Below are 16,204 nucleotides of genomic sequence, written 5' to 3' on the forward strand. Positions count from 1 at the left end.
TTTGTACTGATGGCAGCTCTTCTGCAACGTCCTACCACCAGATCTGGCCCTGGTTAAAATTTACGTTGCCAGTAAAAACAAGATTGGAGAAATGCCACAGCTTACCACTATTTAAACTACCAGACTTTGCAGTTTTATTGCGCATTTCTTGGTTGAAAACCACATATGGAAGTTTTTGTAACATTTCATAAAAAAATTCTTCATCTCTCTGGTATTCACAAGTATGGTATTCACATAGCAAAATAAATCACTGTAGTGGAACAAGCCCATTAATATTGGCAAGGTTGATCTAAACAATTTTTATTAGTATTTATTCAGATAATAGTAGAATGTTCTAAAAGTTCTGGAAACCTTAGTATTCCAGCTTTTTGAACAGATGTGTTGATCAGGCTAATCACTGTTAGAAATGATGAAATATTCTTGAGTATGATTCCAAACATTATCTTTACTTCTACATTCAATAGCGATATTAAACGGAACTGACTCAATGCGCTAGAATCGTAATCGTCTTATTTAAGAATGTACAAGCCATTAGATAAGTTCCAGGAAAAGGAAACTACGTCTCCTAGAAAAACAAACAAACAAAAAATTTCAGTCAACAGTCTCCAGAAGACCTTTCTAAGCCTTTCAAATTTCTTACAGGCTTTGTATGTAACTCCGTTTGGCCCTTGTATTGAAACTGCTTCCGTTTTATCTTACAAGTTTCTTCAACTCAACAAGTCTTAGAGTCTCGTCAAGTTGGCCTCACTAAACATGCAATGTCAGGTATTGGTATTTTACATCGCTGGTTTGAAGAGATGTTCTTCAAATGATCCTCAAAATCTTGCTGTAGTACATTCAGTTCATTACTACTGTTCTGATCCTAAAGCGTCTTTGTAACATGAAGGGTATTCTCAACGATAGCTCTTTTTGATGGTTCGATTTATTTTTTCTTTCATTACGATAAAAAGAAGTTCGTTTAGTTATAACATGCTCTTAAAGCTCTGCAACTCAACTTTTTCTTCTGGGCTGAAGATTTCATCTTTTGTATTAGCTTATCTATTTCTCCAATGTCTGCTTGGTGTTGGAGCAAAAAAGCCACTTCCTCAGCTTAATAATTTCAACGCTCACTTTCTGATAATCATAAGTCAAGTAACTCATCACTTCGAACTTCCTATTCGATGTCCTAATAAAAGTGTTTTCCAGCATCATGTTGATATCTACAACATGGTCATTTCAAACCTTCTCTTCTGCAATTACTGACCACTCCAAGTTGTCCTTCCTCCCAAGCACCTCTTCACTTGTCCATATATTTAGGATATTAACAAAGATTTTTAAACCTGATTTTACGTTTCAGGAGTATGAAGAACATTACTGAATCTATGTACTATGTATGAGAGTAAATAACATTAAAATATGTTCATATGTGTAGGCGTATGAAGAACATTACTGAATCTACGTACGTATGTATGAGAGTAAATAAGATTAAAAAATATGTTATTATGTGTAGGAGTATGAAGAATATTACTGAATCTATGTACACATGTATGAGAGTAAATAACACTAAAAATATGTTTATATGTGTAGGAGTATGAAGAATATTACTGAATCTATGTACACATGTATGAGAGTAAATAACACTAAAAATATGTTTATATGTGTAGGAGTATGAAGAATATTAATGAATTTGAGCACGGGTGTAGGAGTATATAATCTGAGCACGGGTGTAGAAGTATATAATCTGATCACGGGTGTAGGAGTATATAATCTGAGCACGGGTGTAGAAGTATATAATCTGATCACGGGTGTAGGAGTATATAATCTGAGCACGGGTGTAGGAGTATATAATCTGAGCACGGGTGTAGGAGTATATAATCTGAGCACGGGTGTAGAAGTATATAATCTGATCACGGGTGTAGGAGTATATAATCTGAGCACGGGTGTAGAAGTATATAATCTGATCACGGGTGTAGGAGTATATAATCTGAGCACGGGTGTAGGAGTTTAAGGAACATTAAATAATCTGAGCACTGGTCTAGGAGTTTAAGGAACATTAAAGAATCTGAGCACGAGTGTAGGAGTGTAAAGAGGATTAAACAATCCGTGAAGGTATATAGGAGTATATATTTGTGTACTTATGAAGGAGATAAAGAACGTTTATGAACCTATGTACGTATATAGGAGCTATCATGGATTGACACTGTTTGTAATCTGTTTCCATTTCTGATGATTCACAAATGTTGTTTTTTGAGTTACTTGGTTAATATATGTAAAGTAATTGCTCTTTTGAAAACATAACTTAGCAGTTGATAATTGTAAAAAATAGCTATTTACTCTTGATTGTTAAAATGTACAAACAAAGATATATATACAAAATTATTTATGTATTATGTGTATCTAAAAATTTGTTTTAATGTCTACCGTCCTTACGAAGCTATGCTTTCTCCGGTGGGTCTGCGGTAATCTAGAGGGCTTGAATTGTTAAATTTCAGGGTTCATACTCTATCTTTGATCCAGTACAGATAACTTATCTCGTAATTTCGTATGTATAACAGAAACGAGAAAGTCTATCTTCCATATGTAAGTATAACAGCCTTCATTCATTGTTATCGTAAATTAGATTTTCACCACAATAAATTGGTCACTCTCAACTATCAGAATTTGAGACAAAAATCAAATTTACGCCATAAAAATTTGTTGTACAAATATTCTGCATGGTACTTAAGTGGTGTGAAAGCGGCATATTTGATACTCTAAATGTAACCTACGAGCACACCCCAAAGAAAAAAAAACACTTTAATATTGTCCTATTAGACATTACTATACGTTATAGATATATCTGCGGTTGGATGAATCATAGATAGGGGTTTATTTAAATATTTGTAATGTCTTATTGTTCTTGGTTATTGTACTGGATGACCAGATTTGTTTCGATTCAAGTGAAGAAACTTTAATTTATGAACATTGTGTTCGTACGTATATCTGACAGTCTGCTGTTAATTAAAGTTTTCAACGTTCTTTTCGGGCTGTTATAGACTGATGCAACCAGTGGCCGCAAGTTTTCGAACAGATACTCCACGCTGTGAGAAAGCGGGGAGATAAGTGGTGTACGCTTGCGCGCGAACAGCCGCTATTTTAGTATATATCTGTTGTAGCAGGATTTTCGGAAGGCTTCCGAGAGACAAGAAGAAGTAACGGCTTTATAGGCGTGTCAAAGACAACACTTCTCGCCAGTTGTAAAGTTTGAGGAACAATTCAGTAGTAGCTTCATATGACCTATATAAGTATGGCACTCTTACGGTTATTGTTTACTGTTACTGTGGTTGTTGTTCAGTCTGTCGATGGACACAGAATTAATTCGATAAAACCACGACCAGAACTACATTCGACGTTACCAGTAGCTCAACAATACCGTAGCCAATGTAATCGACAACCTCTAGGTTACAACACCCCTAAAACACCAGGAGACAACGGATTTCAAATAAATATTTCAGGAGAACCCAAGAAGTACGTTCCAGGAAAAGTTTATACAAGTAAGTAAATCACACATGCAGTTGTTTTATTTTAAATTTGTTACGTGTTATATGCCAGTTCACAACTTTTACGTAGTTAAATGTATTGGAACACAAAGTCATTAAAATTAACGTATTGATTTTAGGGAACGGCTTCCTTAAATCACAGAAAGAACGTAATACAATATTAAAATAAAAATATCACCTGCAGGACACTTTACAAAAATCACTTTGAAAACATTGGAGTTTTGTGAGAAATGGCTGTTGCTTAAGCACAAAGCTGCGCTATCTGTGCTCTGCCCCCACAGGTATCGAAACCCGGTTTCTAGCAGTTTAAGTTCGCAGACATGCCGCTGTGCCACTGGAGGGCATTGTGAGACGCACATCAACGTCGAAAATTATTGTATTGTTGTTGTTTTTTTAATTAAGCACAAAGCACAATGGGCTATCTGTGCTCTGCCCACCACGGGTATCGAAACCCGGTTTTTAGCGTTACAACCCCGCAGACATACCGCTGAGCCACTGGAGGGCAAATTTTTGTGACTTTAATGAACATCTGGAAAGACAATCAAATCAAATAAATTATAGTGCAAATTGTTATTCTAAAATTGGTGATTGAATCCATATTAATATTAAAATTATTTTTTTACAAAAATAAAAAAACCTTCATTCATATTAGTTTAATTAATAAAGGTATTTAATAATGCAAGTAATCAATAAAACTGAAAGATAAGCAATTCAGATTAATTATCTTAATCTATTAAAATATTAATTTTTTAATATGTTAATAACGCCAGTAAGGAGAATCACGCTAAAACATCGCTTGAAAACGTCAACCCGATCAGGTTAGTGTTGTTCGTCGTATCAAACAGTACAGGTGAAATGAACTTAGTTAAACCTAACTTTTAGAACATGAAATGCAAAAACTGCTAATAACATTTAAAAAAAAAAACACATTGTGAGCAATAATGTGTAGTAAACAAAATATATTCAATGCATAAACGAAATCTCAAAGTTATATTATTGTAGTAATTATTCAGTTGGGTACTTGCACAATAGTGTTATTATATAAATATATATACACGATAAGACTTGCTCCGGGTTCAAATTCCCGTCACACCAAACATGCTCGTCCTTTCAGCCGTGAGGGCGTTATAATATTATGGTCAATCCAATTATTTGTTGCTAAAAGAGTAGCCCAAGAGTTGGCAATGGGTGATGATAATTAGCTGTCTTCTATCTAGTCTTACACAGCTTAACTAGGGGCAGTTTGCACAGATAGCCCCGTGTAGTTTTGCGCGAAATAAAAAAAACAACAACAAACACAACAATAAAACTACTATCGCATGTCCTGAAAAAAAAAGTTTATGATGATTACGTAATTTCATATTTTTAGGTAGGAACTATAGTACCTTTCACAAAATCTAGGAGCTCGGAAGAATTTGTTTTTCCTTCAATAGCATTTAGGTGATGAGTGTCGTCAGTGTGGATCAGCATTCAATGTCAGGCTTTTAATTCATGAGTCATACTGCTCGATGACAATTACATTTACACTAGGTAGAGTGTCATCCTATCAATACACTACCTAAGTTACACCAAATCACAAACAGCAATTGCTGCCAAAGTCGTACTAACAATATACCATCTCTCAAAATTCTGTCTTGACATAACAAAGCCATTATCAGCTTTACTGGATTGACAAGCCAAGAAAGTCCCTAAGAACCAGGACAACGTTTTAAGTGCTTTGGTAGATCTAGAGTATAGCTAATTCGACCTGGTTTGGAAGAAATGAGTTGCCTTTTGTCACTTTTAGTGATAATAATAAAATCAAATATTTTGACAGCGGAATTCAAATTTGTGTAATCTAAACTTAAGGAAGTAGAAACAAAAACTGAAACGGTATGCGATAACGCATGTTTCAAGTCACTATTAGACATCTTGCCTAACAACTTATTATAACACTTTGCATTAACACGTGAAGCACAGTTTTTGTGATCCATGGGCCAGGTGTGGTCACCATGCGCAATTTTAGTTAGTGGTGTAAATGAAGCAGTTAAGTTGTAGAAATATTAAAGCACAGGAAAGGAATACGACGAACAGATCCTTTCCATCTTAGCCAAAGAGGTTATCATTAACGTTCTTTGTATGGTAGCCTAGTATTACGTAACATTTACTTGACTCTGAGAGGAGAGAAAGTTTGTTTGTTTTTAATTTTGCGCAAAGCTACACGAGAGCTATCTGCGCTAACCGTCCTTAATTTAGCAGTGTAAGATTAGAGAGAAGGCAGTTAGTTGTCACCGCCTATAGCTGTCTCTTGGGGTACTTTATAGCGCCCCAACGACTAAAAGGGCGAGCATGTTTGGTGCGACCGGGATTCGAACCCGCGACCCTCAGATTACGAGTCGAGTGCCTTAACCACTTGGCCATGTCGGGCTAGGACAGAAAGTAATAGTACATGGGACTGTGCAACTATTCCCCCATAACAGTACAAGACCGATATTGTTTTTGCTCTTTGGAGTTCATTTAACAAGAAAAAAAAATGTTGTATTGGGTTTCCTGTTATACATTTATTTTAATATATATGTTTGTTTCAGTTTAATGCATGCAACGTATATTGTTAAGTATGTTTGCGAAAGTCCCACCTGTTCCCTAAATTTATAGAAGATTCTCGAGCGTAAGAATCAATGTTGTACGATGTATGTAAAATACTAGTGTTATTGCCAGCTGAACGTTCAAGAATCTCGCTTAATGAGTATGAAAGGTAGCTTACGTGACACGCGGTGAGACAGTTTAATATTGTTGGTGTGCTACAGTTGGTATACTATAAACCTCGGAAGGTATAATCGGGAAGCCATATATATTTGATCAGGAACGTTTATAGATTTCGAATATTATAAACTGTTAACTTCGGTGAATTCACTTCCAACGTTAGTATTTCTGCGAAGGCATCGCATAAATTCAGCGAAAACAAAACAAAACTTACGTGTGAAGGGATAGTTAGCTTCGCGTTAAGTGAAGTGTACCTGTCCATCAGTACAGACTTAATTCGCTCACAGTGAATTGTCGATAAAAGATTCAGTTTCATACCAGATAGAAGACGCGGTATTGTTTGTAAGTTTAGAAAACTGTTGTATATAAATCAGTATTTGTAATGACTATTATTATTGATTGTATATTAAAATATATTTGTGTTAAGAAAGAAAACTGTTTGTATCAGTCTTGTTAGCAGATATCATAAATTTCATACATATCGAAGTTCAAAAAACTTTTAAATTAAAATTAAAATTTCTGGCTGTTTGAAAGCGTAATACGTAACGTACATAACTAATAAGTCGAAGACTTATGGAGGATAAACTTCCCCCCAGTGGCACAGCGGTGTGTCTGCGGACTCACACTGTTAAAAACCGTGCTTCGATACCAGTGGTGGGCAAAGCACAGATACCCCATTGTGCTTAATTCAAAATAGTCACCCAATCAAAACCGAGATAAGTTATAATACGTAAAATGTTAACAGTAAACATCTTGGGATGAACCATCTGTTTATATCATATGTTGATAAGAGGGATCATGCAACCTGCAACAATTTTTGGCACAAAACAAAAAAATGAAATTTCCACATTATATGTTATATTATTTATCATACTGATTACATTTCAGTTAAAATAGTGATTTAATTTTCATATTACGTTATTATTATCTTTATTTTTTCTTATACAATTTCTCTGTTATTTTTGATACATTCCAGTGAAGATCTTTCATTCACATTTAGCTTTGATTTCTTGTTCGAATGGTTGTTTCTTTTATTAATCTGTTGAAATGGGTACTTTTTGTGTATTGAGAAATTACATAAATTCTCAACCCATATTTATGATATAGCTACCAATACGTGGAGACATTCATGTATTTGCTTTACATTTATAGTGTTTATTATAATCAGGTTTTAATTCCCGCTCACTAAATACATGTTTATTAGTTGAAATTATGGTTTTTAACGAAAATGGACATGAACGATATTGTAGTATATCATGCAGGGGCGTAGATTTTTTACACCTTATGAAAGGAGGGGGGGGGGTGATTTTTGCAACCACTTATGTTTACAGACAATTTGCAAATTGGTAATCTCTGATTACGTGAACCTGAGAGCTGTAAACATGCAGTCACAGAGTAATCTTGTTGCCACGATACTTGCATGTATACTTAGGACTACTGATTGACACTTACGAACTATCGCTTAGATCAAAAAGCTTAGAACCTGAGAGCTGTAAACATGCAGTCACAGCGTAATCCTGTTGCCACGATACTTGCATGTATACTTAGGGCTACTGATTGACACTTACGAACTATTGCTTAGATCAAAAAGCTAAGAATCTATATCAAAGATGTATATTTCGGCTACTGAAAAAGCCTACATCTAGGCCTAATTATGTACTTCGATTGGTAAGAACACGAGAATCACAAGAACAAACACACTATTTGTAGGCCTGTGATGCAATAAAACAATTTAACAGACCAAACTATAGGGGGATGATTGTATGCACCATACCCCCCATTTCCCCAGGATCTACGCCCCTGAGTATATGCTTATAGAAGCTGCTCTGTAGTGACGAGTTATCACATATGGACAGATAATAAATGTTCCCTCTTTCAAGTTATATTAATTATTAACAGTCACATTTAAATAACATTGAAAAATAGGTCCCAAAGCTATGACACCCCTTGTTTTATAAAATGCCAAATCACTGTCGCCGGTTTCACGACCCCTCCTATAAAAACATGGTCTAAAAAGATCCTAAGATATTGACTGTTAATATCTCTTCTCTTGATAAATAAACTTTAAGAAACAAAAACAATACTGTCATGGGAGTGGTGGTGCACGGTAACCACATCTGGCCCATGGACTATTATATTACATTTTGTCCTTTCAGAGCCAAATAAACGTTACGTAGACTAGACTACCATACAAAAAATGTTACTGATAATTTCTTTGGCTAAACTGGAAATATTTCGTGTTCCAGTTCTGTACTTTCATCTTATTACAACTTAATCACTTCATTTCCACTTTCTTTTTTATCCCTTTCGTTAACTTTTTTTTTCTGACTACTTTCTCTATGAATATTAGTATATCTGATAAACTGTTCTCTATCTTTGAGTTGAATCTCATGTTTTTGTCAAAATTTGGCGGATGGGTAGTCTTAACGTCTGTAAAGAATGTTTCACTAAGTAACCTTAGAGCAAAAGTAGGACACTGGTGCAAAGACTGTTTATTGTGTTGCTGTTGTAGTAACGCTTAGAGTGGCTATAGCTTATTAGATTATTCAAATGGAGGACTAGGATACAGATATATTGGTTAGTTAGTGTATGGTGCCGTTTACTGACGTCTCGTGTGGATCCAGTTCATTAGGTTATTTGAGTACAAGACTAGGATGTTCTTTGATTGGCTGTTTATTGTGTATTACCATTATGAAGACAGCTGAAGACACTACTTTATTAGGTTATTTTAGTGAAAGACTAGGATACTTATACAAGTTACTTTATTACATGACTAGGATACCGGAATATTGGCTGTTTATTGTGTATTACCATTATGAAGACAGCTGAAGACACTACTTTATCAGGTTATTTTAGTGAAAGACTAGGATACTTATACAAGTTACTTTATTACATGACTAGGATACCGGAATATTGGCTGTTTAACGTGTCGCTGTCATACCGATATCTGAAGTTGGTATAGTTCATTAGGTTCTTCTAATCAATCTAATGCAAGACAAAGATACTAGCCCAAGGGCTGTATAATGTTTTGCCATTTTACTAAGTAGCTCTTGGCTGTTATATTATTTTAGCGCAAGGCTAAGATACTGATGCATTAGCTTGATAATGTGTCTTTACAATTGATATATTGACTTTGCAACTGATATATTGACTTTACAACTGATATATTGACTTTAAAACTGATATATTGTCTTTACAACTGATATATTGACTTTCACTACATATGTACTCGGACGAAAAAATGCTTTACAGACTGAACAGATCACAGGATGAGAGTTGTATGTTTTTACAGCTAATGTATGAAAGTTCAAGAAATTTCGGAGGTATCCGCCAGTGGAGCAACGGTGTGCTGCAATTTTTTTGCAACTCAATCATTTGCCAGTCATACCTGTGACCTATAATATAAGTGACTGACAATTCATATGAGCATTGTGCAGTACAAGACATTTCACTTTAATATAGAGAAACACACATACGAATCAGGCTGCGTTCGACATTAGTTGCTTAAATTTGGAATGATAATAAAGATCTTTCCATTTTCTCATGAAAGAACCATTTTCAGTGTTTGAAGTCACTTAATGTTATACAAAGTGCTACATCGGAGAAACTGGAAGAAAATTGAAAACCACAATTTTCGAACATAATAAAAACATTCCCATGTTTACTATCATTGCAACTAAAAACAACAACAACAAACAAACAAAGTTTATCCATACAAAACACTAATTTAAACAAGGAACCAAACATTAACAAACACAAAATAAAGTATCTTAATTAAACAGAACAGTTCTACCCCAAGCTATCATCTCAGAGTAGATCGGTTTAGTTTGTTTGAAAGTTCGCATAAAGTTACACGAAGGTTATCTGCGCTAGCTTTCCCTGATTTAACACTAACTATTGGACTATTGTGGGATTGGCCGTTGCTTTAACACTCCAACTGCTGAAAGGGCGAGCATGTTTGGTGGGATGGATATCTGAACCCGCGACCCGTAGATTGCGAGACGAGCGCCCTAATCCTCTCAGCGTACCAAGATACCTTTACTAAGCTGTTAAGCAATCTTCATTCGTGTGATCTTTTTGTTCCATATTGTACAGTAAAACCCGTCTAAGGCGGAATGGCCGAGTAAAACTTCTGGCTTTAGCAGGTTTTCCGGCTAAGACAGTGAACATGCATTTCCTTGATTATATATAACTTTTGAGCGGAACGTTATACTTGCTTGACTCAAGGGAATTAAGACGTTTGTGAATAAAGTTATTGTACTGTTTGTGCTATATTTATTAGTATAAGAACAAAAATAGACATTCAAAATATACATAAGTACACAAAATATTAATTAAATTTATTTGAAGAAAGTGTCCAATTTCAACGGTTTCGTTGTTTTAATGGGATTTCACATGTGGTTAAAAAGAGAACGCTAATTCTACAGCCTTTTTGTGAAGTTCATTTTCCCCCTTCATTTTTGCATATAATTTGATAGCGTTAATATAACTTAACACTTGTGATGAAGTAGGAATTTCTATTTCCTTACTATCTTTTCCATTTTGTTCATCTTCTGAATCTCTCACACTGTTACCATCCTGCGATTCTATTATAGATTTTAAATCAATTTCATCAGTTTCTGTTAAGACATACTTGTCAACGTTCACAAAACTTTCCGCGTTCACAGAATTATCTGCATCAATCTTCACAATCAGTGTTTGGATTTTACTAGAATCGTCATAACAAACAACTTCTCCACAATCTCTGCCATCATCAAGAATAAATACACAGTTTTGAAAGCACTTTATTACGCATTTGACTGAATGACTTAAAAAGCAATTGCATTTAACATGTCAGTTTTCACGGTCATTTCAGATGCTCTCTTACAATCGTCCATGTTTACAATAATATGCTGAAGCATCAATTTTCTATATTTCAATTTTATACACTGTATAATTCTATTATCTAGTGGCTGTAGAACTGATGTTGTACATGGAGGTAGAAAGACTAAACGAACATTTGAAAGTTGAACTTTTGGGTGACAAGTTGCATTATCTAGAAAAAGTAGAATATTCCTCTTTTCTTGTTCCATTCTTTTGTTTAACTTTTTTCAAAAATTCCTCGAATTTTGCACTTGTCATCCACGTTTTAGTATTCGCTTTTCATTCCACAGGAAGTGGATTCTTCCTCAACATTTTTCACTTTTACCTATAACCCATGGTTTCTCTAATTTTCCGTCAGCAAATGCGACCAAAAGTACAGTCAATCGTTCTCCAAAATAATGACGGCAGAAAAAAACAGCCAGAATATATTTAACCAATACTTACTGTAACAAAATGTCCGACAATTTATTAATAATTAAACAAATTATTAATTTAACAATAATTTATTAACATTTAAAGAAATTATTAATTAAATAACAAATGTATATTTAATTAAACACAATTTTTCCGCCTTGCTCAGGTTTTAATTCTACTTGTTGATAGATGAAGTAGGTGAAAGATGGTTTTCCAAACATGCTTGCCCTTTCAGCCGTGGGGGCGTTATATTGTGATGGTCAATCCCACTATTCGTTAGTAAAAGAGTAGCTCAAGAGTTGGCGGTGGGTGGTGATAACTAGTTGCCTTCTCTCTAGTCTTACACTGCTAAATTAGGGACAGCAGGCGCAGATAGCCCTCGAGTAGTTTTGCGCGAAATTCAAAAAGAAATAAACAAACAAATAAGCCATCTCTAAACTTTTATTGTGTCAACCAGTTTAACATTGTGGGAACGAGCGTTATTATCTGTTACACTCAAATAAATGTCAGAAAGACCAGAAGAACAATAAAAACAGTGGTAGGATGTGGTTTATATAATACGTAGCATTATTAGTATTATTCTGCATGATATAAAAGTTGTTTCCCTCACCATGATTTATACCTGCCTATAGCTCATGACTATTTATCAGTTGCCTTATTTGTATAAGAGTAATTTATATTATTTTATAAACTGGACTTTTCGGGACTATGTTACAAGTTTCGATTAGCTCTGTCTTATGTGTGCATGTATGTTCTTCAACTGAAAGGCCTTACAATCTAAGTCAGTGCTATACTGACCTGATCGCTGTATTAGAAGCACTTAAACAGTTCAATTTAGCGACCATTAGCTCTGGATAGTCTATAGTTAATTATATACTATGATTCAGTATATAATAGTATACTGAATTACTTCTAAATACACAGTGAGTTCTTAAAGCTTATACTAAACTTCCCGTGAGATAACAATGAATATTGTAATAATATGCTACAAAATAAATTGTTTGTAAGTTAGAATTTTTATGTTATTTATTATAATATCCACATCAGATTTATTTTCAAGTTCATAACCCCGACAAAGGACACCTCAGTTGCAGAATAGAAAATAAGATATACAAGCTTGAGGGTAAAACAGCAAAACATAGGGGTTGAAGGGTACAAGCTATAACAACACTTGTGGTCACTCACAAGGATTTGTTTTTTAATTTTGCGCAAAGCTACTCGAGGGCTATCTGCGCTAGCCGTTCCTAATTTAGCAGAGTAAGACTAGAGGGAACGTAGCTATTCATCCCCACCCACCGCCAACTCTTTTACCAACGAAAAGAGGTATTAACCAAAACATTATAACGCCCCCACGGCTGAAAGGGCGAGCACGTTTGGCGCGAGGGGGATGCGAACCCGCGACCCTCAAATTACGAGTCGCACGCCTTAACCCACCTGGCCATGCCGGGCCCCAGTCACAAGGTATTTAATTCGGATTATTTTGAACTTTAGAAAATTTTCAAGTTGTAAAGAAAATAATAAAAGCTTTCCAATTACAGAGTGTTAAAACGTTATATTAAAATGATTTTTAGTATACAAATCACCAAGAAATGTGACAACTACAAATGACGTACAGTCGCGGTGGAATATTTTGACATTGCTTGGCATGATAAGTAATATAAAGGCACTGAGAACAGAACGCTTTGTTGGTTGTTTTATAGCGAAAAACAACTGTGCTGTCTTCGCCAAAGTTCATGCAGACAAAAATACACGCAACAAGTCATATCCCGTCATGGTAGACGAAGTGTGATGTTTTGTAACAAGAATGAATCTACCAATACAAAGTAACTGGCAAAAGATGTTCACATGCCTCAGACTGGGGTACGCTACACAACCAAGCAGGACCTCCGTCCGGAAAAGAGTTTGTTTGTTTTTTTGAATTTCGCACAAAGCTACTCGAGGGCTATCTGTGCTAGCCGTCCCTAATTTAGCAGTGTAAGACTAGAGGGAAGGCAGCTAGTCATCACCACCCACCGCCAACTCTTGGGCTACTCTTTTACCAACGAATAGTGGGATTGACTGTCACATTATAACGCCCCCATGGCTGAAAGGGCGAGCATGTTTGGTGCGACCGGGATGCGAAAACGCGACCCTCAGATTACGAGTCGCACGCCTTAACACGCTTGGCCATACCGGGCCCCGGAAAAGAGACACGAGTTTCGCGTACACGAATTGTTTCTATGACATATCCGTTTAACCATCACTTATCTCAAGAACTTGAAGAAGTTGTTTATGCTGTTCCCAATGAAGACATACTTGAAAAGTCTTAATCCATAACTTTGTTATGTGTCTGCTGCATTACTTTGTTGTCCTTATGTACTTTCATTCCGAAATATTGTTTGAAACTCGTGTAACTGCTCTGTTACTAAATTTCTCTTGACTTTGCAGCTGTGTAGGTTTTGTACGAAGCCTACTGAGTTCATATTAGATAGAAAAATCTATTTTCTCTAAAAATAAAACCTAACTTGTGAAACCTCTACATTTATTGTTGTATGAAGTTTACGTTGTGCGTCATTCTCGACCGTTAACTAAGCTGGCCTGATGAGAGCTGAAATAACTTATGTTGCAGTTTGTTTGTGTTTGTTTTTGAATTTCGCGCAAAGCTACACGAGGGCTATCTGCGCTAGCCGTTCCTAAATTAGCAGTGTAAGTCTAGAGGGAAGGCAGCCAGTTATCACTATCCACTGCCAACTCTGGGGCTACTATTTTACCAACGAATAGTGGGATTGACCGTTACATTATAACGCCCCCACGGCTGAAAGGGCGAGCATGTTTGGTGTGAAGGGGATTGGATCCCGGGACTCTCAGGTTACGAGTCTAGTGCCTTAACCATCTGGCCATGTCGGGTTTAGGTTGCAGTGCTCATCTTATCTTGGACGGTTTGTTACATCGTTTGAATTTAATGTTTCTTGTTAGTTTTGAACCATAAACTGCGGATGAGTTTATTGGTTTAATAGTAATTCAGACATATTAAGATCATGTACTGTGACACCAAAAGAAGGAATGTTTTAGGTTTCTTCGGTGACATCTCTGTATGTTAAGAGAAATAACAAACCTAAGGAGATGTATTTATAAATAACATAATCACTACTCGAACAAACTAGATCAAGAGGTTTCATAAGATGATTCTGAGTTATGACTTACGTTAAGGATCTGGACAATTAATGAAAGAAAGGTAATGGATTGTTTGAAATATTTCACGTCCTTGACTGAAGATTTATAAAAAAATATAAATACTATTAATCAAGAATTTTTAGAAAAGGATTATTCTTTCCACAACAAGTTAGGTTTTTAAGGACGTTTTAATTGTTCAAATGAATGAACTGCATCAAAAGTTTTTACTCATTCTCGTTGATAAAACCATAAATAATCTTCTCGACGCACCTCACGTTGCTGGAAGTAGTTGTTCTATTCAAGTGTAAAAGTCTAGACAAATCTCATGAGTATCTACATACAGCTTCAAGTAATTCTGATACTGGCATTACCCAGAATAAATTATTTGTTTAATTTTCTTCTACAGAATTCCTCACAATTGGTTCGATGTTGTAAGTGAAGCAAGTGTTGCACAACTTAGTTGTCAATTAATGCTAAGCTGTTTTTGTCCATGCGTACTTCTGTGACATGATATAGGTTATAAAAGTATTGAATATACACGCACAAGGAGTATCTTTTTCGCTATGTACCAAATATATGAGTTGCAACAGAATAAAGCTGAAATTAGTGGGTCACAATGATTTCCATCTACTATTTAAACAATAGCATAGATGGTACTCATAGTACACATACTCTGAACTTGATATATTACACATTATATATCTATCTATCTTTGAATAACAATACAATTTTAAAAGTATTTAGCTCACTTATATACTTGTACCACAATTAGATCCGCAGATTATACACATTTTTTTTTTTTAAGTTGGTCAACTGTTTTTCAAATCCAAGTTAAATGATAGCCAAGACACTTATTTATCTCCCATTAATTTTGTGCTGAAATGTTGAATTATGGTATGGAATGAATTATTTGAGTATTCAAGTATTAACGAACGAACGAATAATATTTCCAGTTCAATGATTGTTGATTGCTGATGACCTCCATGCGTGGTAAAAATTATCAAATGAATTTGATAAACTGGGAAAATCGCCACTTTTATTCCTTAAGATGGACAACTTAATTCGAAATCATACATAGGCTCCAGATATATAGGCTTACTGTAAATAACCAATAAGCTACCGTGGTCCAACTAGTGGTGGTCGCATAGGGCGAGGCAAGATAATCATGTGGTGTATTTATTCTTAAACATACCTCAACAGGCCCAAAGATGGGACTATTATGAGTATACCACTGGTATTCAATAACCTTGAACTCCCACTGTGAGTTAGATAGGAGACTAAAGGAAAAAAACCCGAACAAAAATACCCACAAACAATACGCCTTGACAGAGCGTCAGTAGTAGCAAACACTGGTCCTGAATACGATGGAAGGTTATAACGTTCAAGACCATATGGAGGAAAAATATCTTAGACGTTCCAAGATTAAACCTTATAGGTAGTTAATGGACCAACAGAAGGAAGACAGGCAAAATCAAAATCAACATAAACATTTGCACACATAATATCAGAATGCT

General features: G+C 35.3%; 1 protein-coding gene across 3 annotated transcripts in view; it reads left to right on the top strand.

Annotated features, from left to right (window-relative positions):
• The first annotated feature begins 2,923 nt into the window (after window positions 1-2,923).
• Window positions 2,924-16,204, top strand: part of LOC143232493 (spondin-1-like) — a 481,016-nt gene continuing 467,735 nt past the window's right edge. For 2 of the 3 annotated variants that reach the window (XM_076468040.1, XM_076468041.1), the window contains exon 1: window positions 2,924-3,512. In XM_076468040.1, coding sequence (XP_076324155.1) covers window positions 3,251-3,512 — 262 coding nt within the window. In that variant the 5' untranslated portion in view covers window positions 2,924-3,250. The remainder of the gene's footprint in view (window positions 3,513-16,204) is intronic. The other variant, XM_076468039.1, reaches the window with a different exon arrangement.

Source organism: Tachypleus tridentatus, chromosome 11, assembly GCF_004210375.1.
Source record: "Tachypleus tridentatus isolate NWPU-2018 chromosome 11, ASM421037v1, whole genome shotgun sequence".
Lineage (NCBI taxonomy): Eukaryota > Metazoa > Arthropoda > Merostomata > Xiphosura > Limulidae > Tachypleus > Tachypleus tridentatus.